This window comes from Loxodonta africana, chromosome 20 (genome assembly GCF_030014295.1).
Source record: "Loxodonta africana isolate mLoxAfr1 chromosome 20, mLoxAfr1.hap2, whole genome shotgun sequence".
Classification (NCBI taxonomy): Eukaryota; Metazoa; Chordata; class Mammalia; order Proboscidea; family Elephantidae; genus Loxodonta; species Loxodonta africana.
In genome coordinates, this window is record NC_087361.1 from 15,223,381 (window position 1) to 15,241,760 (window position 18,380).

General features: G+C 40.5%; 1 protein-coding gene across 28 annotated transcripts in view; it reads right to left on the reverse strand.

The window, feature by feature from the left end:
- The window catches only part of ST3GAL6 (ST3 beta-galactoside alpha-2,3-sialyltransferase 6), a 120,757-nt gene that overhangs the window by 76,466 nt on the left and 25,911 nt on the right, over nucleotides 1–18,380 (reverse strand). For 23 of the 28 annotated variants that reach the window (XR_010318691.1, XR_010318692.1, XR_010318693.1 and 20 more), the window contains 2 exons: nucleotides 4,478–4,649; nucleotides 1,287–1,353 (listed from right to left, as the gene is read on the reverse strand). Coding sequence is in view for 17 of the 28 variants with exons in the window: in XM_064273070.1 (XP_064129140.1) it covers nucleotides 1,287–1,293 (7 nt within the window). In the remaining 11 variants the exon portion in view is untranslated. Of the gene's footprint in view, nucleotides 1–1,286; nucleotides 1,354–4,477; nucleotides 4,650–4,739; nucleotides 4,838–10,310; nucleotides 10,456–14,763; nucleotides 14,856–18,380 lie in introns of those variants that run through there. The other 5 variants (XM_023559028.2, XM_064273076.1, XM_064273059.1 and 2 more) reach the window with 4 other exon arrangements.

The window sequence follows — 18,380 nt, forward strand, 5'->3', positions numbered from 1 at the left end:
GGACACCTTCCCTCCTGTACTGTTTTCAGTCTTATCCTTCCATTTACCACCTTCTTGAGAGGAAGGATATAAAATTCCTCTCTTTAGATTACTTCTATAGGACACACACACTTCATTCTGTATCACCTCCTGGGTCCCCTCAAAGTGCCAAGTGAATCACCAGCCACACCTTACAAAGGTGCCTTAGTCATCTAGTGCTGCTATAACAGAAATACCACAAGCAGATGGCTTCAACAAAGAAAAAATTATTTCCTCACAGTAAAGTACACTAAAAGTCCAAATTCAGGGCATCAGCTCCAGGGGAAGGCTTTCTCTCTCTGTTAGCTCTTCCCCTGATCAAGTAGCTTCTCAGGCGCAGGGACCCCAGGTCCAAAGGACGCACGCTGCTCCCAGTGCTGCTTTCTTGGTGGTATGAGGTCCCCAACTCTCTTCTTACTTCCCTTGCCTTTTATCTCTTGAGAGAGAAAAGGTGGTGCAGACCATACGCTAGGGAAACTCCCTTTTTATTGGATCAGGGATGTGACCTGGTAAGGGTGTTACAATCCCACCCTAATCCTCTCTAACATAAAATTACAACCACAAAATGGAGAACCACACAGCACTGGAAATCATGGCTTAATCAAGTTGATATACACATTTTGAGGGGGACATAATTCAATCCATGACAAACCATGATTCTAATTATTGCTCGTCACACCTTCCTTGGACCCAAGAATTCCAGATCTTAGAGCTGGAAAGATCGCAAGAGTTCGGGACTTTTAGAGTAAGGTCTTATGTCATCAAATTATGGAAGAGGCAGCCAGGATTTAAAACGGTAAAAAAAAAAAAAAAAAAAAAAACACTTATCAAAGGCCACCTAGCTAACAAGTAGCTGAGTCAGTAGCAGAGGAAAACATTTCTGTGAATCCCCCTCCAGCACTATTCCTGTCTCATCACAGGTACACAATAACATAACGTACTCAATGATGACCAAGTAAATAAAGGAATGAATGAGTTAATATCTCTAAATCCACTCATTTTTGTTTGGTTCCAATCCTCTCTGACCTCTGTGGTTTTTAGTTGTTGAACCTCTGCCTGCCGTGTGCACTGCACTGTCCTAGGCTTCCTTAGTTCCTCTAACTTCTCTGCCTGCGCTTCCAACTGTCTTCCTCCTCTAGCCACCTAAGTTAGGTGTCCTCATGCTCTTCTCTTAATCCTGTTTCCTAAGCCCACATTCCCACTACTTCTCACCTCAGCTACCAGCATCTCTAATCTTCCGTCCCTTGAAGTCCACCCATTTGCCGTACCTGACATCAGCTTCTCAAAGTCCAGGTCTCATGCGGTCACTCACTCCACAAAAAAACTCTCCATCATCTGACAGATGAAAATGAAATTGCTTAGCTTGGCATTGGAGACTTTTTATAATGTGGTCCTTCCTATCTGCGTCTCACTTTACCCGATTTATTCTCTGTGCGTGGCAGGACAGCATAATTAGGGGTCAAGATGGCCTGCTTGGCAACCAGACTCCCTGGGTTTGAATCTCTGCTCTACCTTTTACTAGCTGTATGTCCTTGGGCAGTTGTTTAACCTCTTTATACCTCAATTTCCTTATCTGTAAAATGGGGCATAATGATACCTACCTAATAGCGCTACTGTGAGGAGTAAATATAAAGCACTTAGAAGTGTGTGACATATGGTCATTTTTCCTTGAAAGCTAGTGAAGTATTAGCTGCCCACACGCTGAGCCCTCACGAATGAACTAACTTCATAGCATACCAGCAGAGATCCTAAGAACTCATAACAACCTGTGCTAGCAGTTACTCCTTATGTTCATTTTAACATTTCACAGTTACAAGTGACAGGAAGCCTTACTCATCTCCTTCCGAATGTAAAAGTAAAGGAATTCAAAACAGCAGTCAGCAAAATTCATCTCAGAATTTGAGAAGAGACTCTATTTCTGGCTATAGAAACCAAAAGTTTTTTATGCTTTTCATAATAAAGCTGCACTGTGGCTTAGTAAAAACAAACAACAACAAAAAAATCCACAAGATTTATGATCAGCGTATCAAATTTATGTCTTGAGGTAAGGAATAAAATCAGGAGAATAATCTGAGTTGGTAAATAGGTTCCATCTTACACTCTAATTTGGATCCATTATGGTGTTGAAAAAGGATTCAGATATTGGGTCCTAAGCTCAGAAGCAAAGAATACTATGGTCGATGAGCAATATCCAGCAAGGTAAGGATGGAAACTTGAATATTTGTTAGTCCTAAACTAGAGAATGGTTGCAGAAAAATAAACACCACATGACAGATGGCAATAAAGATGGTTAATACTTACTGGACATTTATGTAGCAAAAATGTTCTAAACGCGCTAGAGGTATAATTATCTTAAATATACATAACCACCCTTTGAGATAGGTACTACTGTTATCCTATTATTACAGGTGAAGACACTAAAGCACAGAGAAGTAAGTAACTTGCCCAACGATACCGAGGCAGTAAGTGACAGAGCCGGGATTTGACCCCAGGCACACACCAGCATCCACCGTGCTCCTCATCATTGCGCTACAAGGACTCTCAAATTTTTTCTGCCTTATTAATTCCAGGAAATGTTAAAGGCTGCCAGGAAAGATAGTGCCAAAAACCACCGAGATTATTCAAATGAGGATAACATTATATTAAAATGTTACGGGCAGTAAGAAACCTGAGGGTCTAGTCCTACCTTCAGGCTAGCATCACAGCACCTAAGAGTTCTCCAAGCCCAGTGGCTCAGGACTACGACAGGGACCAAAAAACCAGGCATTGGCAAGTTGATTTCAGTTCCTGTGACCCCACGTGTGTCAGTGTAGAACCACAGGGTTTTCAACGGCTGTTTTTCAAAAGTAGATCACCAGGCCTTTCTTCCAAGACACGTTAGGGTGGACTTGAACCTCCAACCTTTGGTTAGCAATTGAGAACATTAACCTTTTGTACTACCTGGGGACTCATGACAGGCTCTCTAACCACCATGAATAATCTTAGTGTGAACAATCAAGGGATCAAGAGACTCCCAAAGACTAAATCCCAAAACGATTGTGAATGTCCGTATTTTCCAGGATCACTAAAACATAATGTTGTTGTTGTTGCTGTTAGGTGCCATGGCATTGGTTCCAACTCACAGTGACCCTGTGCACAACAGAACGAAACACTGCCCGGTCCTGCGCCATCCTTACAATCGTCGTTATGCTTGAGCTCATTGTTGTAGCCTCTGTGTCAATCCACCTCATTGAAGGTCTTCCTCTTTTCCGCTGACTCTGTACTTTGCCAAGCATGATGTCCTTCTCCAGGGACTGATCCCTCCTGACAACATGTCCAAAGTATGAAAGACACAGTCTCGCCATCCTAGCTTCTAAGGAGCACTCTGGTTGCACTTCTTCCAAGACAGATTCATTCGTTCTTTTGGCAGCCCATGGTATATTCAATATTCTTTGCCAACACCACAGTTCAAATGCATCAATTCTTCTTAGGTCTTCCTTAATGTTCCTTAATAGTTTTCTAAGTAAGTGTTTTTCACAAAAAGATCTCTGAACAAAACTGTAATGTAAGAAATGTGCTAGCAGAACAATTGTTCTCTGACGAACCTTAACCAATCAGAAAGATTGTATGGATTCATGGGTAAAACATGTAGCTGATTCCTGGTGGACATTTGATCTCTAGAGCTTTCTCAGAAGGAAGTTAGAGGTTGGTGTCTAAAATATGTACATCAGATCCAGGAATAGTAAGAGAATTACTCTAAACATTATATTAAGGTAATTTAATGATATTATTATTAATGATATTATTAAGACAGAGAGAGAAATAGAATTAATTTTATTGAGGAAGTAAGCCCCAGGGAGGGCAAGCCTCTTGCCTAGGGCGACACAGCTGAACAAACAGTAACCAAAAAAAACCCAAACCCAGTGCTGTCGAGTCGATTCCGACTCATAGCGACCCTATAGGACAGAGTAGAACTGCCCCATAGTTTCCAAGGAGCGCCTGGTGGACTCGAACTGCCGACCCTTTGGTTAGCAACCGCAGCACTTAACCACTACACCACCAGGGTTTCCCTGAACAGTAGAAATGGTTCTAAGCCAATATGACACTAAGAGTGAGAAAGTTCCCAAAGTTAAAGCCACGATGTTGCACATCAGAACGAACAGTAGAACCTCTATATGTCTGATGTGTGCAACATCCTGGCTTTAACTTTGCGAACTTTCTCACTCTTGGTTTCATACTGGCTTAGAACCATTCCAAACAAGGGCTGTCCAAAATGAGAATAAAAACTTCCTTAACTTGACTTTGGTATATGGCTACCTGTAAGGCTAGTAAGGGAGAAATTGACAGTTCTATACATAGAAGAAGACGGCATTTTTAAGGCTACTAGTTAGAGATAGAAACATTGTACAAGAACTTCAAGTGTTCAGACATATATCTAAGGAGTCAGAGACAATGATGACAGGGTGTTGCCTTGGCTTACCTGCACTTTTAGGGATCTGTTTCCCAGTGGCCCTCTGTTCCTGAAGGGAAAGGATGTAGTAAATTAGGATCAGGAGACTGGAGGCTCAGGAGACTGTCTGCTTAATTGTTAGGGCCTCTCTACTAGAACTAATCCAAGATGGAGGGCTGTGAGGCTTCTTTGCTTGCAAGTACTGAAATAAAACACAAAGATATCACTCATAAGAATGGCTCTCCTAACCAAGGAAAGTTTAAAGCCAATTAAAAAATTTTAACCAACACACTTTTTTAGTAAACTTAGTTCTGATCCTCATAAAATCCTCTGCTGGATGATTAAATTACAAAAACAAAACAAAAAAAAATCCAACAGTAAAACCAGTAGCACCTATTACATTCCTGTAGTTCATGACTGGTTATCCAAAGGATCCAGTTTAGTCTCCTTGAAAAAAATAACATATCCAGCTCAACCCAAAGCAATCTGGTATGAAAGAATCATCTGTCTCAGTTTTCAGCTTTTCTCTCTCCACACACACACACACACACACACACACACACACAGCGCTATTGTTAAATGCAGAGGTGAGAAAAGATGCTATTGCTCTCAAAACTCTCAGAAGAGGAAGTGAAGAGATGAAGAAGAGAATGAGGAGGTAGAGAGAAGAATAAAAATAGAAGAAAATGCACAGGAAATTAGCTAGAAGAGGAACTAGTTGAACGATGTGTTGTAGGCCACTTTGACAAAAGAATACTGAAAAAGATCTCAAACTGCTCCTGCTATGGCTTTTTTTTTATATATGTAAGAGAAATGCTGACACAAAAATAAAAGAATCCTCCACGATCTCTGTTTTCTTAGGTAACAAAAAAAAAAAAAAAACTATCAAAAAAAAGTGACTATTTAATTTCAGAAGCCACTTATGAACTCCAATGTCTTTTAACAAGTAAATAATTACGCTCAATTATGAGAATTATGAGAATCAAGGAGTAACATGAAAAAATATTTAGATTCTACAAAGAAAGGAAGCTTTTGAAAGTTGAGTATGCTAAGGTTATTTCTCGGTGTTGGATGAACGCATGTGTAACCTATTACTGAAATGCAGCAGAGAAAAATGAAATCAGCTGATGTGCTCAGCTGTCGGTTACAGGGAATTTGTTTCTAAAAGTACATGGGTCTTAAAATTTCTTTTCTTGTTTTGGAAAGAAACAAAACTTTTTTTCATTTCTTCTTAAGTACACTCACTTTCAAAATGCTAAGAAGTTGACCCCTTTACAAACTTGAAGAAAGGCAAAGTGATGCTCGTTAGAGGCCACTGTTGTAACAGAGGAGAGGTCTCCACAACGAGACAGAAGCTTGAACCTAAAGAAGTTACAGATGATGATAAATTTGCTCCTCAGAATCATTCTCCCCAAGTGCATGGAAAGTACAGGTCATGGGTTGCTACCTTCTTCTACTCACTACTAGGTGTTGCCAGCTGGAGTAAAGGATCAATCACAATGTTGATTGTGGAAAGGTCTAGTCTGAACAGGATGGTAAAGAAAGCTCCACCAATGTCATGCCAGGAACAGCTGAGGGGATGGGGACTACGTTAAACCTGAAGACGCTCCAGTCAAGGGACAAAACAATAGATCCAAGTCACGTGTCTGAAGGGCCTTCATGAAAAAGATAAAGTAACCTGGTTCTGAAGGCTACCAGGGGATTCAGCCAAGGCCAGGGAATATAAAACTCAAGGAGTTAGGTGTGAGCTCAGTGCTATGAAGAACCCACTAATATTTAAACTACCTAAAGATAATACGGAAGCCCTGGTGGCGTAGTGGTTAAGTGCCACGGCTGCTAACCAAAGGGTCGGCAGTTTGAATCTGCCAGGCGCTCCTTGGAACTCTATGGGGCAGTTCTACTCTGTCCTATGCGGTTGCTATGGGTCAGAATCGACTCGATGGGCAGTGGGTTAAAGATAATATGGGAGCAGTGTGGTTCAATGGTAGAATTCTCGCCTTTCACGTGGGAGACCAGGTTTTCCTGGCCAATGCTCCTCAAGCACAGCCGCCTCGCCTCCATCAGTGGAGGCTTACATGTTGCTATGATGCTGAACAGGTTTCGGCGGAGCTTCCAGACTAAACTGGCCTCGTGATATACTTCTGAAAATCAGCCAATGAAAACGCTATGGATCACAACAGTCAGATCCTCAACTATCATGGGAATGACTCAGCACCAGCAGTGTTTTGTTCCATTGTGTAATGGGTTGCCACGTGTCAGGGCCAACTCAACAGCAACTACGAACAACAACAAAGGTGATGTAGGTTGATTGTTGGATAGTGAGTGTTATGGATTAAATTGTGTCCCCCAAAAGTGTGTGTCAACTTCGCTAGGCCAAGATTCCCAGTATTATGTGATTGTCCACCATTTTGTCATTCAATGTGATTTTCCTGTGTTATAAATCCTACCTCTATGATGTTATTGAGGCAGGACTCAATCTATAAGATTAGGTTGTATCTTGAGTCCTTCTCTTTTGAAACATAAAAGAGAGAAGCCAGCAGAGAGACAGGGGGACCTCAGGCCACCAAGAATGAAGAATCAGGAGGGGAACTTATCCTTTGGACCCAGGGTCCCTGCACTGAGAAGCTCCTAGACCATGGGAAGATTGATGACAAGGACCTTTCCCCAGAGCAGATGGAGAGAGAAAGCCTTCCCCTGGAGCTGGCACCCTAAATTCGGACTTCTAAACTCCCAGGCTGAGAAAATAAGTTTCTGTTTGTTAAAGCCATCCACTTATGGTATTTCTGTTATAGCAGCCCTAGATGACTGAGACAATGAGTCACTGTTATCACAGATATTCAAGCAGGGTTCTACAGACCACTTGACAGGGTTTTGTAGCACAGTGCTTAACAAACTTTATTGTCCATTGGAATCACCTGACAGTGGACCACGCTTTGAGTGGCAACTGTAGAACAAATAAGAGCTTTAGAATGTTATTTAACCCAGTTTTTCCCAAAGTGTGGTCGCTCCTCAGAGTCATCTAACCAAATGACCTCGAAAGATCTCTCCAGCTCTGCTGATGGAGCAGATGATTGAGAAACAGGTTGAGTGGTATTTAACAGAGTTTTGCAAATCCATCATTCAAATTTCCAAAAAAGTGTTGTAACTCCTATGACTGTTGGGGAGTTTCCAGAGAAGTCTTCTGCTTTCAAAATCCAACTTTAGAGCCCTGGTGGCACAGTGGTTAAAGCACTCAGCTGCTAACCAAAAAGGTCAGCAGTTCGAACCCACTAGTAGCTCCCTGGGAAAAGGATGTGGCAGTATGTTTCTGTAAAGATATACAGCCATCAAAACTATGGGGAAGTTCTGCTCAGCCCCGTAGAGTTGCTATGAGTCAGAATCGAAGCCAGGGCAGTGGGGGTGTGTGGTGGGGGGCAAGAGGAAGAAATACTAATGAGTAACACACATATTGAAAGGCTGTGTCAAAACACAGAGCTCTGGCAAAGCAATCTTGGTCTTCTGATGATTATGTGTGTACATATATACACACATATGCATATATACATATATGTATATATACACATATTTCTATTATGTATACCCCCAAAACATTGTTAATGATAATTTATAGAACAAAGCATTTGATAACAGTTACTTTGGGCAGGATTTTTAAGAGATTGATAAAAATTTTTATAAATCCTTAAGAAAATTTCTCACTGTGATTTCAACCATATGTTTTTACATCATGTATTTGTGGACAAAGACTATAAGGAAATAAATAAAAACACAATGTATTAGAATTACATACATTCAATATATTTAATTTGATTCCATTAAGTTGTTTGTTTTTAATTTATGTTCCTTATTCAAGAACCATGAAATCTTAAAGTTAGAAAGGACCTTAGCTTTCCAGTAGAGCCCTGGTGGTGCACTGGTTAAGAGCTTGGCTGCTAACTAAAAGGTGGGCAGTTTGAATCCACCAGGTGTTCCCTGGAAGCTCTATGGGGCAGTTCTACTCTGTCCTACAGGGTGGCTATGAGTCAGAATTGATGGTACCAGATTCGGATTTTTTTCTTTTTTTTTTGGTAGCTTTCCAATGCCTACAGGCACCAGCACTGATGGGGCACGTGCCATATGCTGACGTGCTAGGAACATTCACATACACTAGCTCATCATAAACCCCAATCTCCCATCCCCTTTTTAAAAAAGAACCAACCTAAGACATTTTCCAAACACAGCCCAACCAAAGCCTAGTATATAAAAAAAACCCAGTGCCATTGAGTCTAGAGTAAGGAACAAATCAGTATTAAATGCAATAATACTTTTTAGAAAATACACTATAGGATGACTCCCACAACTTAAACTGGAAGAATAAAATCTGTGAAAGAGGCTTTGGCATTTATTTGTGAAGACGAAGTCCCCGCCAGAGACACTATTCCCATTACCCTTTTAGCCCAGGTGACAACATTCTTTCTATCCCCCAGGTGCTCACATGCAGCCACCCGGGGGCACCTGCCCAGTTTAAGATTCTTTAGATCTCTTGCTGTCAAATTTGAGTTCACAATACTAGGCATAAATTTCCTACTAATAATTTCCTGCAGATATGCTCAAATAACCCTTCAGCCTACCTATCTCTCTCTCTCTCTCACACACACACACACACACACACACGCACAAATTCTCCCAAAGATAATTGTCCACTGTTTAAGAAAGCAAGTCGGCTACAGTATATAAACATGCAAAAAAAAAAAAAAATTGAAATATGGCTGTCTAGAACATTTAAAAATATGAAAATGCTATTGGCCCCATACCAGGAAGAGTTGACTTTTGTTTCCAAGTGATATGTTATCACTGAACTACCCGCACTGTTATTTAATTCCCTTTGTAACCAACAAAACCAACAATGACTCTCTGTAAATATGTTAGCCTTCCTTGCAAAGTCGTGGTGGGACTGAGAAAACAGATGTAAAGTGTCTATCAGTAGCCAGTACATAATAAACATTTTATAATTACTCTTCTACAAAACAGGAAAAGAAATAGGGTATTCCGGATATTTAAATATTCTCATCCCATATGTTTTTTTTTTTTCATATATATTTGACTGTATTGACCAGAATGTTCATTTAACCGGATTTGCATACACATATTCTCTATTATCAAGAAGTCATGAAACACCAATGGTACCAAGCACAGTTCATTATTTCTTCTATATTGCAGAAGGCTCTGGGATATCTTGCAGCACTCTCAAAGCCATACTTTTGAGCAATAATTAATTTTGCATAATTAAAGATGTTTCACTTCCAGAAAAGAAATGGTGCTCTGATGAGTGAATAAATGAATGAACGAGTGAATATATGCTCAATATTTAAAAAAATGCAGGTTTTTATGATTTCGGCACACTCCAGTTAATGGAAAAGTAGCATGCAAAAAAAAAAAAAAAAAAAAAGGCTAAAAAACAATTTTCTCCAGTAATTTTTATTATAAAATTATGTGTCTCCAAAGGGGCAAAAGTCTTCCAAGACCACAATTTATAGTCTACTAATCTGTGGTGGCACAGTGGTTAAGCGTTCGACTGCTAACCAAAAGGTCAGCAGTTCAAATTCACCAGCCACTCCTTGAAAACCCTATGGGACAGTTCTACTCTGTTCTATAGGGTTACTGCGAGTCAGAACTGACTCCACGGCAACAGATTTGGGCTTTGGTTTTCAATGCAGGGTTTGCAGTATCTTCCTAGCCCTGGAATTTCTCCTCCCTACTTTTTTTTTTTTTTACCACCCATCTGAGAATCAACTCAATGGCAATGGATTTGGTTTAGGCTGACCACCCACATCTGGATCATAAGAATTCCTTCAATGCTTTGAAATTCCGTTTCTTGCTTACTCACATTTTGCTCTGCTCCTCTACTGATGTAATAAATTGGGACTTTCAATCAGTTCAGAATCCTAGATGATGACTCTCCTGGACGAGTGTCCTGATATTGTAATACTTAACTCTTCCTCAAATTTGAAAACATTCTTAAGTTTTCTCTCCTAGAGTAAATAAACCAGCAATTAAGGGGGAACCCGTTTCCTGTCTTTCCTGTGCCTCTGAAAATTCCCTTCCCAAAGGATTGACTGTTCCAGTTTGCTTAAAAGTTACAAGTTACATTCCATCTGAGTTACAAATGCCGTTTTTCAAACTACTTATTACATCAGCTTACTCTGAATGAATCTATATTATTCTGGCCCTTGGGAAGTATCACCTCCTGTTTGCTAGTTTTTTTTTTTTTCTTTACTTCTTCTCCTGTTTTTAAAAGAAAGAATCGAGTTAGTTTGAGGGCAAACAATCAGGTGAGCGTATTAAAGATTACAGTGTTGGAAACCATCCTGCTTTTACAGCAAATGAACATGTGGCAATACACATCACGGTATCCATCCCAAGAATCCTCACAATGTAGATTTCCTAAAGCCAAGTTAGAAATATGAGAATATTTTGGGTGTATTATAATTTTTTTGTTTGTATAATGTATTATTACAAATAAACCAGTACATACGATATATATTTTTAATGAAATCATAATAATGGATTTACTTCCTAATAAAACCATTTTTGCAGAGTCGATTCTGACTTACAGAGACCCTGTGTGTTGCAGAGTAGAGCTGCTCATAGGGTTTTCTTGGCTGTGATCTTTACAGAAGCAGATCACCAGGCTTTTTTTCCTTGGTGCCGCTGGGTGGGCTCAAACCACCAGCCTTTAGGTTAGCAGTCACCCAGAGGCCTCTTACTACCTAATAAAACAAAACAGAACAACCCAAACCCGTTGCCGTCAAGTCAATTCCGACTCACAGCAACCCTACAGAACAGAGTAGAACTGCTGCCCCACAGGGTTTCTGAGGTGCGGCTAGTGAATTCCAACCACTGGCCTTTTGGTTAGCAGCTGAGCTCTTAACCACTGTGGCACCAGGGTTCTTACTTCCTAATTAAAAAAAAAAAAAACCAAACCTGTTGCCATCGAGTCATTCCGACTCATAGTGACCTTATAGGACAGAGTAGAACTGCCCCACAGAGTTTCCAAGGAGTGCCTGGTGGCTTCAAACCGTTGACCTTTTGGTAAGCAGCTGGAGCAATTAACTACTATACCACCAGGGTTTCCTACTTAATCCTTATGGCAAAGTGCATTAAGTCAAGTTCAATTCCTGATAAAATTAGCTTCTGAAAATTTTCACTCTCTAGGGTTACTTTCTGGATTTACTCTGTAAATAATTACTCAGTGCCTATTCTTATTAGATACTGTTTTAGGTACAGGAGATTCAGTTGTGAAAAAGAAAACAGTTTTACAATCCTGCAGGAGAGGTAGATACCAGCAAGTAGTTCACAAGTAATTATTGAATTGGAATTGTGCTGTGACTCGGACTTAACCTAATCTGTGAGGAGTGGGAAGCTCATCTGAAGGATGACGAGTTAGCCTGACCAAGCAAGGGTTGAGAGGAAGAACGTGACAGGCAGAGGAAACAGCATTGGCGAAGACGCTGAGGTGAGAATGGAAATGGCACACTGGAAGTACTGAGGCTGCTGGTGATGATGAAAATAGCCCAATCTTTTTTGCACACCTACTATGTTCCTTCCAGGCATCCCAAGAATGAACCCCTATAATTCTCACAACAGTGTTGAGATAGGCACTGCTCTTGTTCTCATTCTTCAGATAAGTGAGGCTTAGAGAAATTAAGTGACTTGCTCAAGGTCTCAAAGCTCGTAGCTATGAAGCCAGGGTTTGGGCCTAGGCAGTCTAATGCCAGAGTTTTTGTTCTTAACCTGTAAACTATTACAGCTTCCCAGGGGCCAGGCCAACTTGGAGTTTTCCTCATGTCCAAGATTCATTCTGTCAACTTTCATTTTTCATGGAATATATCATGAAAACATGTTAGACAAGAGCTTCAGTTTGATAAATGTATGATTCCTAGTGAAAGTCTATTTCCTCAGGAAATATTACACAGAATTTTTTACTACAAAAATTTTTAGCACAGAAAAGCACAAAGGTTAATAAAACAAATGCCTATGAACCCATTAACCAAAATAGTCATTATCTGCCCCAGGGATTTTTTTTTTTAATATATAGCATTATATTCCCCCTCCCTGCCCTTGCTCCTCTTTTCCTAGGGGCAAGTACTATCATAAATTTGACAGGTAGCCAGCCTACTTTTTATTCATACACAAATATAAACACCCCCACACAGATACAAACAGATATATTTATAAACACTGTATGGCATATGATATTATTTTATGTGCTTTTTAACATTTACATAACGTTATCATAGCCTACATAATATTCTGAAATTTGCGTTTTTCATGCTATGCTTTTGGTTTTGAGGTCTATCCATAGTGATGCCTAAAGGTCTGGTTCATTTCCTTTAAATGCTGTAGAGTATTCCATCACCCAAATATGTCCCAACGTCATCCGTTCCCTCCTATTAGACATTTACATTGTTTTCAGAGAACTAGTTACCTAAATGTAATTTTGGAGCCAAACCTCTTTTTATCAATCTAGTAAAACAGTTTACAAAATCAGCAAATCATACAAATTGGTAAAAATACTTTAATATCGAAATTTCACTTTTAAATAATGTTATCTCTAAGACATACATCTTTGATACTTCAAATCATAGAAAAATACCTAGATATTTCATATGTTATCAATCTCTGAAAAAGGAAAGTAATTAGTATTTTCAATGAGAAAATACTTCTAATTAAGGTGAATTTATAATATTTTTGTTGTTGTTACTTGCTGTCGAGTCAATTCTGAATAAACACACTGAAGAGAAAGCAGATGCAGAAAACGGCCCTCTCAGAAAACAGCAGGTATACTCCTCTGAAGAGTGTGAGGGATGGGTGAAAGGCCCAAAAGGAAGAAAGTGCAAAGACCCCGGGAGGATCCACAGGAAAATGGAATGGAAGACCCATCTAGCTCTGTTTTCCTGAACCCCAAGAAAAAAATAAATCTTTTTTTCCAAGGAGGAGTTGGTTAGTAGTGATCTCGAAGAGATGGCTGTCAGCACAAGCTTCCCCAAGAGGCAGAAATCTTTTCCCAAAGAGGAACCAGCTAGTGATCCTGAAGAGGCAGGTATCAGCAGGAGTGTTGCAAGGAAAAAGAAGAAACCTTCTTCCAAGGAGGAGCCAGTCAGCAGTGGACCTGAAGAGGCCACTAGCAGCAAAAGCGGAAGCTCCAAGAAAGAGACAAAATTCAAGGAAACATCCCAGAAAGATTAGAAAGGACAATGGATATTCCCTGGGGGGTAAACCCAAGGTGACTTCCCAACCCATCTTCCAATAAAAACAAAATTCACAGAAGAGAAAAAAAAAAAAGAAAACCGTCTTCTTACAACCACTCTCTCTTCCTGATAACCACAATGACTGGGCAGAAAAATCAAGGCGTTTGAGAAAGTACTTAGATAAATAAACCTAAATTTTCTCTGGAATGCTTTGTTCTATGTCCTGGCCAGAAAATAATCCAAGGTACAAACTTACAGAATGATAACCAAATTTTTCTTTAGAATCCAGGGATTGTGAAAAGCCTATCTTCCAGAGACAATGTTTGCCAAAATGGATGATTAAACAAAGATATAAAATGCCTGGTCTTTGATCTTGAAGCTGTTATACCCATGAACAGTGTGACTATAAACAATGGTCTACTTATAGACCATTTATATTAAAGGCAATTTTTAACTCAAGGACATAGTAACAAGGTTTATTATCAAGTGTAAAATGAAGTCAAGTCCACAAATATGGTGAAGGCAACCTACTGGAACCCTTTACCTAGAGTGTTCTTTCTATAAAGGAGTGTCTGAGAAAACCTTAGGAGGTAGATCCTAAAAATGTATCGATAAACTACTTAATAATGACTGCATTCTTCACACTATAAATAACCCAGTCTAGAAAATGCAATAAGAAAATTGAAGTGGGCCCTTTTCTTCTGGGGGAGTGGGGCGGGGGATCTCTTCTCTTAACAGATTTCCCTAGAAGTGTAAACCATCCCCAAGAAGATAAATAAAAAAGAAAGCGGGGTTCCCAATGAAAGAAGAAACTCCAGCTCACTGGAGCCCCACTTTCTCAAACAACTAGCCAATGGTTTAGCACATTTCATCAGCAAACAAAGGAGGTATCACTTTTCTTTCTAGATCCCTGGTTCAAGCCCAAGGAATCCTCCCTTAGGAAAACCCTCCCCCGCTTCACAAGAAACCCCTAAACTCAACTGAAACTCATCCCAGTAGTAGTTCAGTGCGTTAACTGGCCAAGCATATGGAATCTTTCCCTCCATCCATCCACCCACTCTCCATCCATCCAACACAGACATTTATTACCTATTTATCATGTTCCACTGAGTCTCACGGTGAGAGGGCTGTCTGAGTTGAGAGAACACGGACATACTAAAGGCAAGTCCATACAGTCATACCTTTAAGCACAAACAATTAAACATTATATAAGCAGTCACTTTTGTCCAACTCCGACTTAACTATGGAGCACTGCGTGGTCCAAACATTTAGCATGCTTGGCTGCTAACTAAAAGGTTGGACTACTTCTAAAAGACCATTAAAAAAAAAAAAAAAAAGTTGCTGTCGAGTTAATTCTGACTCATAGCGATCCTACAGGACAGAGTAGAACTGCCCCACAGGGTTTCCAAGGAGCGGATGGTGGATTTGAACAGCTGACCTTTTGGTTAGCAGCCTGAGCTCTTCTTAACCACTGCACCACCAGGGCTTCCCAAAAGATCATAGCCATTGAAACCCCTATGGAGCCCACTTCTACTTCTGACACGCATGGGGTCTCCACGAGTCAGAGGCAACGCTACAGCAGCTCATGGTGGTGGTGGTAACCTCTTAACTGCCGGCTCAACATACACTATTTTATTATTTTTCTGTTACATAACACACATATTAAACATATACGATTAGCCTAAAACATGCATCTTCTTTGCATTCCCCTCCCCTCAAAGGGCAAAATACTTGCCAAATAAAAGGCTGCATAACCAGTAGAAAACAGAAGTTGAAATAGGCTTAGCCAGAGAGTAAGGAACCATAAAGAGAAAAACAAAAACAAAACTAAGATTACATAAACATTTGAAATTTCTCTGTGTCAACCTAGCAGTTAACTTCCCTTGGCTTCTGAACAGAAAGGCAGAGCAGTTGAGGAGTGTACATTCACTCTGCGGTGGTCACTCTCGGCTAAGGACTTCAGAAGCCGAATGCTGAGAGCATTTAAGAGGAAAACAGCCAGTGAAGTCCCTAGGTCCCGATACACGGGCGCAAAGCAGAGTGCAGGAAGTGGCCTGAGTCCGTGGAGTCATCCTGGGGACCTGACGACAGTACAGTCCTTGTGATTCCCCAAACACCAGAAACTCAACCCGGAATAGAAAATGGATAAGTTGTAAGGTAGCTTACACACCAATGGTTTGCTGCCAAAAGTACATTTCTGTTGTCCAGTATGCTCTGTGTAGTTCCTTATTACTAACTAAAGGCTAATTGTTGGGCTGCTTTTCAATCTGAGGGCTTTTTTGTTCTAATTTCTCAAGTGAGAACTGACCTTTGCTGGGCCTAAGTACAGCAAAAATGAAGCATTTATTTGCAATATATTATGTGATTTGAGAAAGAGAGAAATCAAAGTAAGCTGATTTTTTTTTTTTTTCTTAACCAAAGATGATTCCAGATCACAGCAACTGGGGAAAACTGCACAGAGGATGTGTCCCCCATCTGGGTCTGGGAGGATGGGTGAGGATACTTCAGGAGAGACCCAGATGAGCAAGAATGGCAAGGTGCAGAAGGGCCGACCCACCAGGCTTGGGTTGGGCCATATCAGGAAGCCAAAATGGCATAGTCTGAAAGGGCAAGAGAAGAACACAGTCAAGAAATCAAGAAAAAGCCACATAAGGGTAAGGGAATTTTTGTCTACCTATTTTTTTTTTTTTATGGGGCACATCAAAGACAGAGCAACCAGGAGCAAGAGAGGGCAGTCTATGAGTCAGTGCAGCAAGGAGCATCCTGGACAGGGGGTAATGGCCACTCAGCCAGGCAACTCCAGAGCCAAGGGCCACAGTGCTCTGGGGTATGCAGAGAGGAGGGGGTCAGTGCCAGTCCCATCACAGACCCTTCTTGAGATACCCAGTCCTTAACCTCAGTCAGAAGGACCTGGATGCTGCAGAGCCATCTAGAATACCTGGGTACTCATTAAGGTTAAAGAGAAACAAAAATCATCTATGGTAGTAAACAGCAGACTAGTGATTACAGCTGAGGAGGGTGTGGTGACTGGGTAGGATCACAAACTGTACTTCTAAGGGGTCTGATAATCCTTGAAGGCAGGCTATATGGGTATGTTCAGTGTGGGAAAACACATCAAGCTGTACTTTCATGCTTTGTGTACTCTTCTATGTCTGATACATTTCCACAGAAACTTTAAGAAAGAGTAGAGAAGATGCAACTATCCAAGAAACAGAGGTCTTGCCAGTTCAGGAAGCAGCCCAGAGAGGGGCAGTATCCAGAGGAGTCCCACCGCCAGGAATCGGAGCCTCAGCCCTGAGTTGTCAGTTCACCTGAGACGGTCAGCCTCTGGAGCCCTGACTCACAGGAGCCCAGCTCCTTAAAGGCTGATATATAAATGGAGATGCCAAAGAAATTCATTTATAATTAGAAAAATGTCAGTGCCAGGAGGTCCGAACCAGTAGATTGGCAACTTCTATAAGCAAGTCTACAGGTTATAATTTAAAAAGTTGTTTGATAAGCACAGACCCTGTGATAAAGGCACATTCTTCCCTGCAGAGTGCAGCAAAGACACCAAGACACCCTTTTCTTTACGTTCTGTTTTGCCAGCCTCCTTGCAGACCTCTCCCGCACATTCCATTTTCAGGCTAATTACAGTTCAAGCAAGTTCCAGTGTTTTTTCTTTCACATGGAATTCTTCTCTGAGAATTTTAAGCTCCTGTGGTCAGGATGTTTTAGGTCCAATTGCTTAGTTTCCAAGCAAGGAAAATCACCACCGAAAAACAGAGTTAAAATCTCAGGCCAACTCCTAGACTTTGTGGGAAACCTAGTTCTTGAGCAAAAACACATTAGGTTTTCTAGAGTTAAATGTGCTTCAGACAGCTACTATCAGATATCACATAAGCTATGAATAACATTAATATATTAAGAACTGAATGGTGCGTATGAAATGTGAGTGGAAAGGAGAAGTCAAAACTTAATAGCAATACAAACAAAGAAATGAAAATGAAATAGTGATCTAACTTTACATACAAATTATAAAACACGTAAGTGCACGATAATGAAGCTGTGAATAGAAGAAGCACTTGACTTTCTATTGAAAGGTCAGCAGTTGCAAATCACCAGTGGCTCTGTGAGAGAAAGATGAGGGAGTTTGCTTCTATAAAGATTTACAGCCTTGGAAACCCTATGGGGTCCTTGTGAGTCAGAATTGACTCTATGGCAGTAGGTAAATGTATGTGGGAGAAACTAAAAGTTCCACGGCCATGAATTTGTAGTGATCCTCTTGACTCTTCCCACTGGATGTCTCCATTCTGTCTGAATTCTAGCTCTATTATAAAATTTCATACAGAATCTTATGCTTCAGAAGTCACAAATGATATTTAACATTTTTACCCTTTAGGTACTTGGGTTATTAAAAATGAGAGCTCTTATAATCATTTATGTATTACTTTAACTAATGTTTTCATCATTTTCTTATGAAAAGAACAAATCAAAGAGATGTACTACACACCATATGTAAGATCCAAGTCTAACTTTAGAAGGGTCCGTGGTTCTAACCCACCAGCCGACCCACAGGAGAAAGATGTGGCAGTCTGCTTCCATAAAGATTCACAGCCTTGGAAGCAATGTGCAGATTGTATTTGCTGTAATTCATTTACACAAACCTCCCTCCCTAAGTGCACAGCCTTGCAGGGAGATGAAACTATATAGGCCGTAAGCCTCTG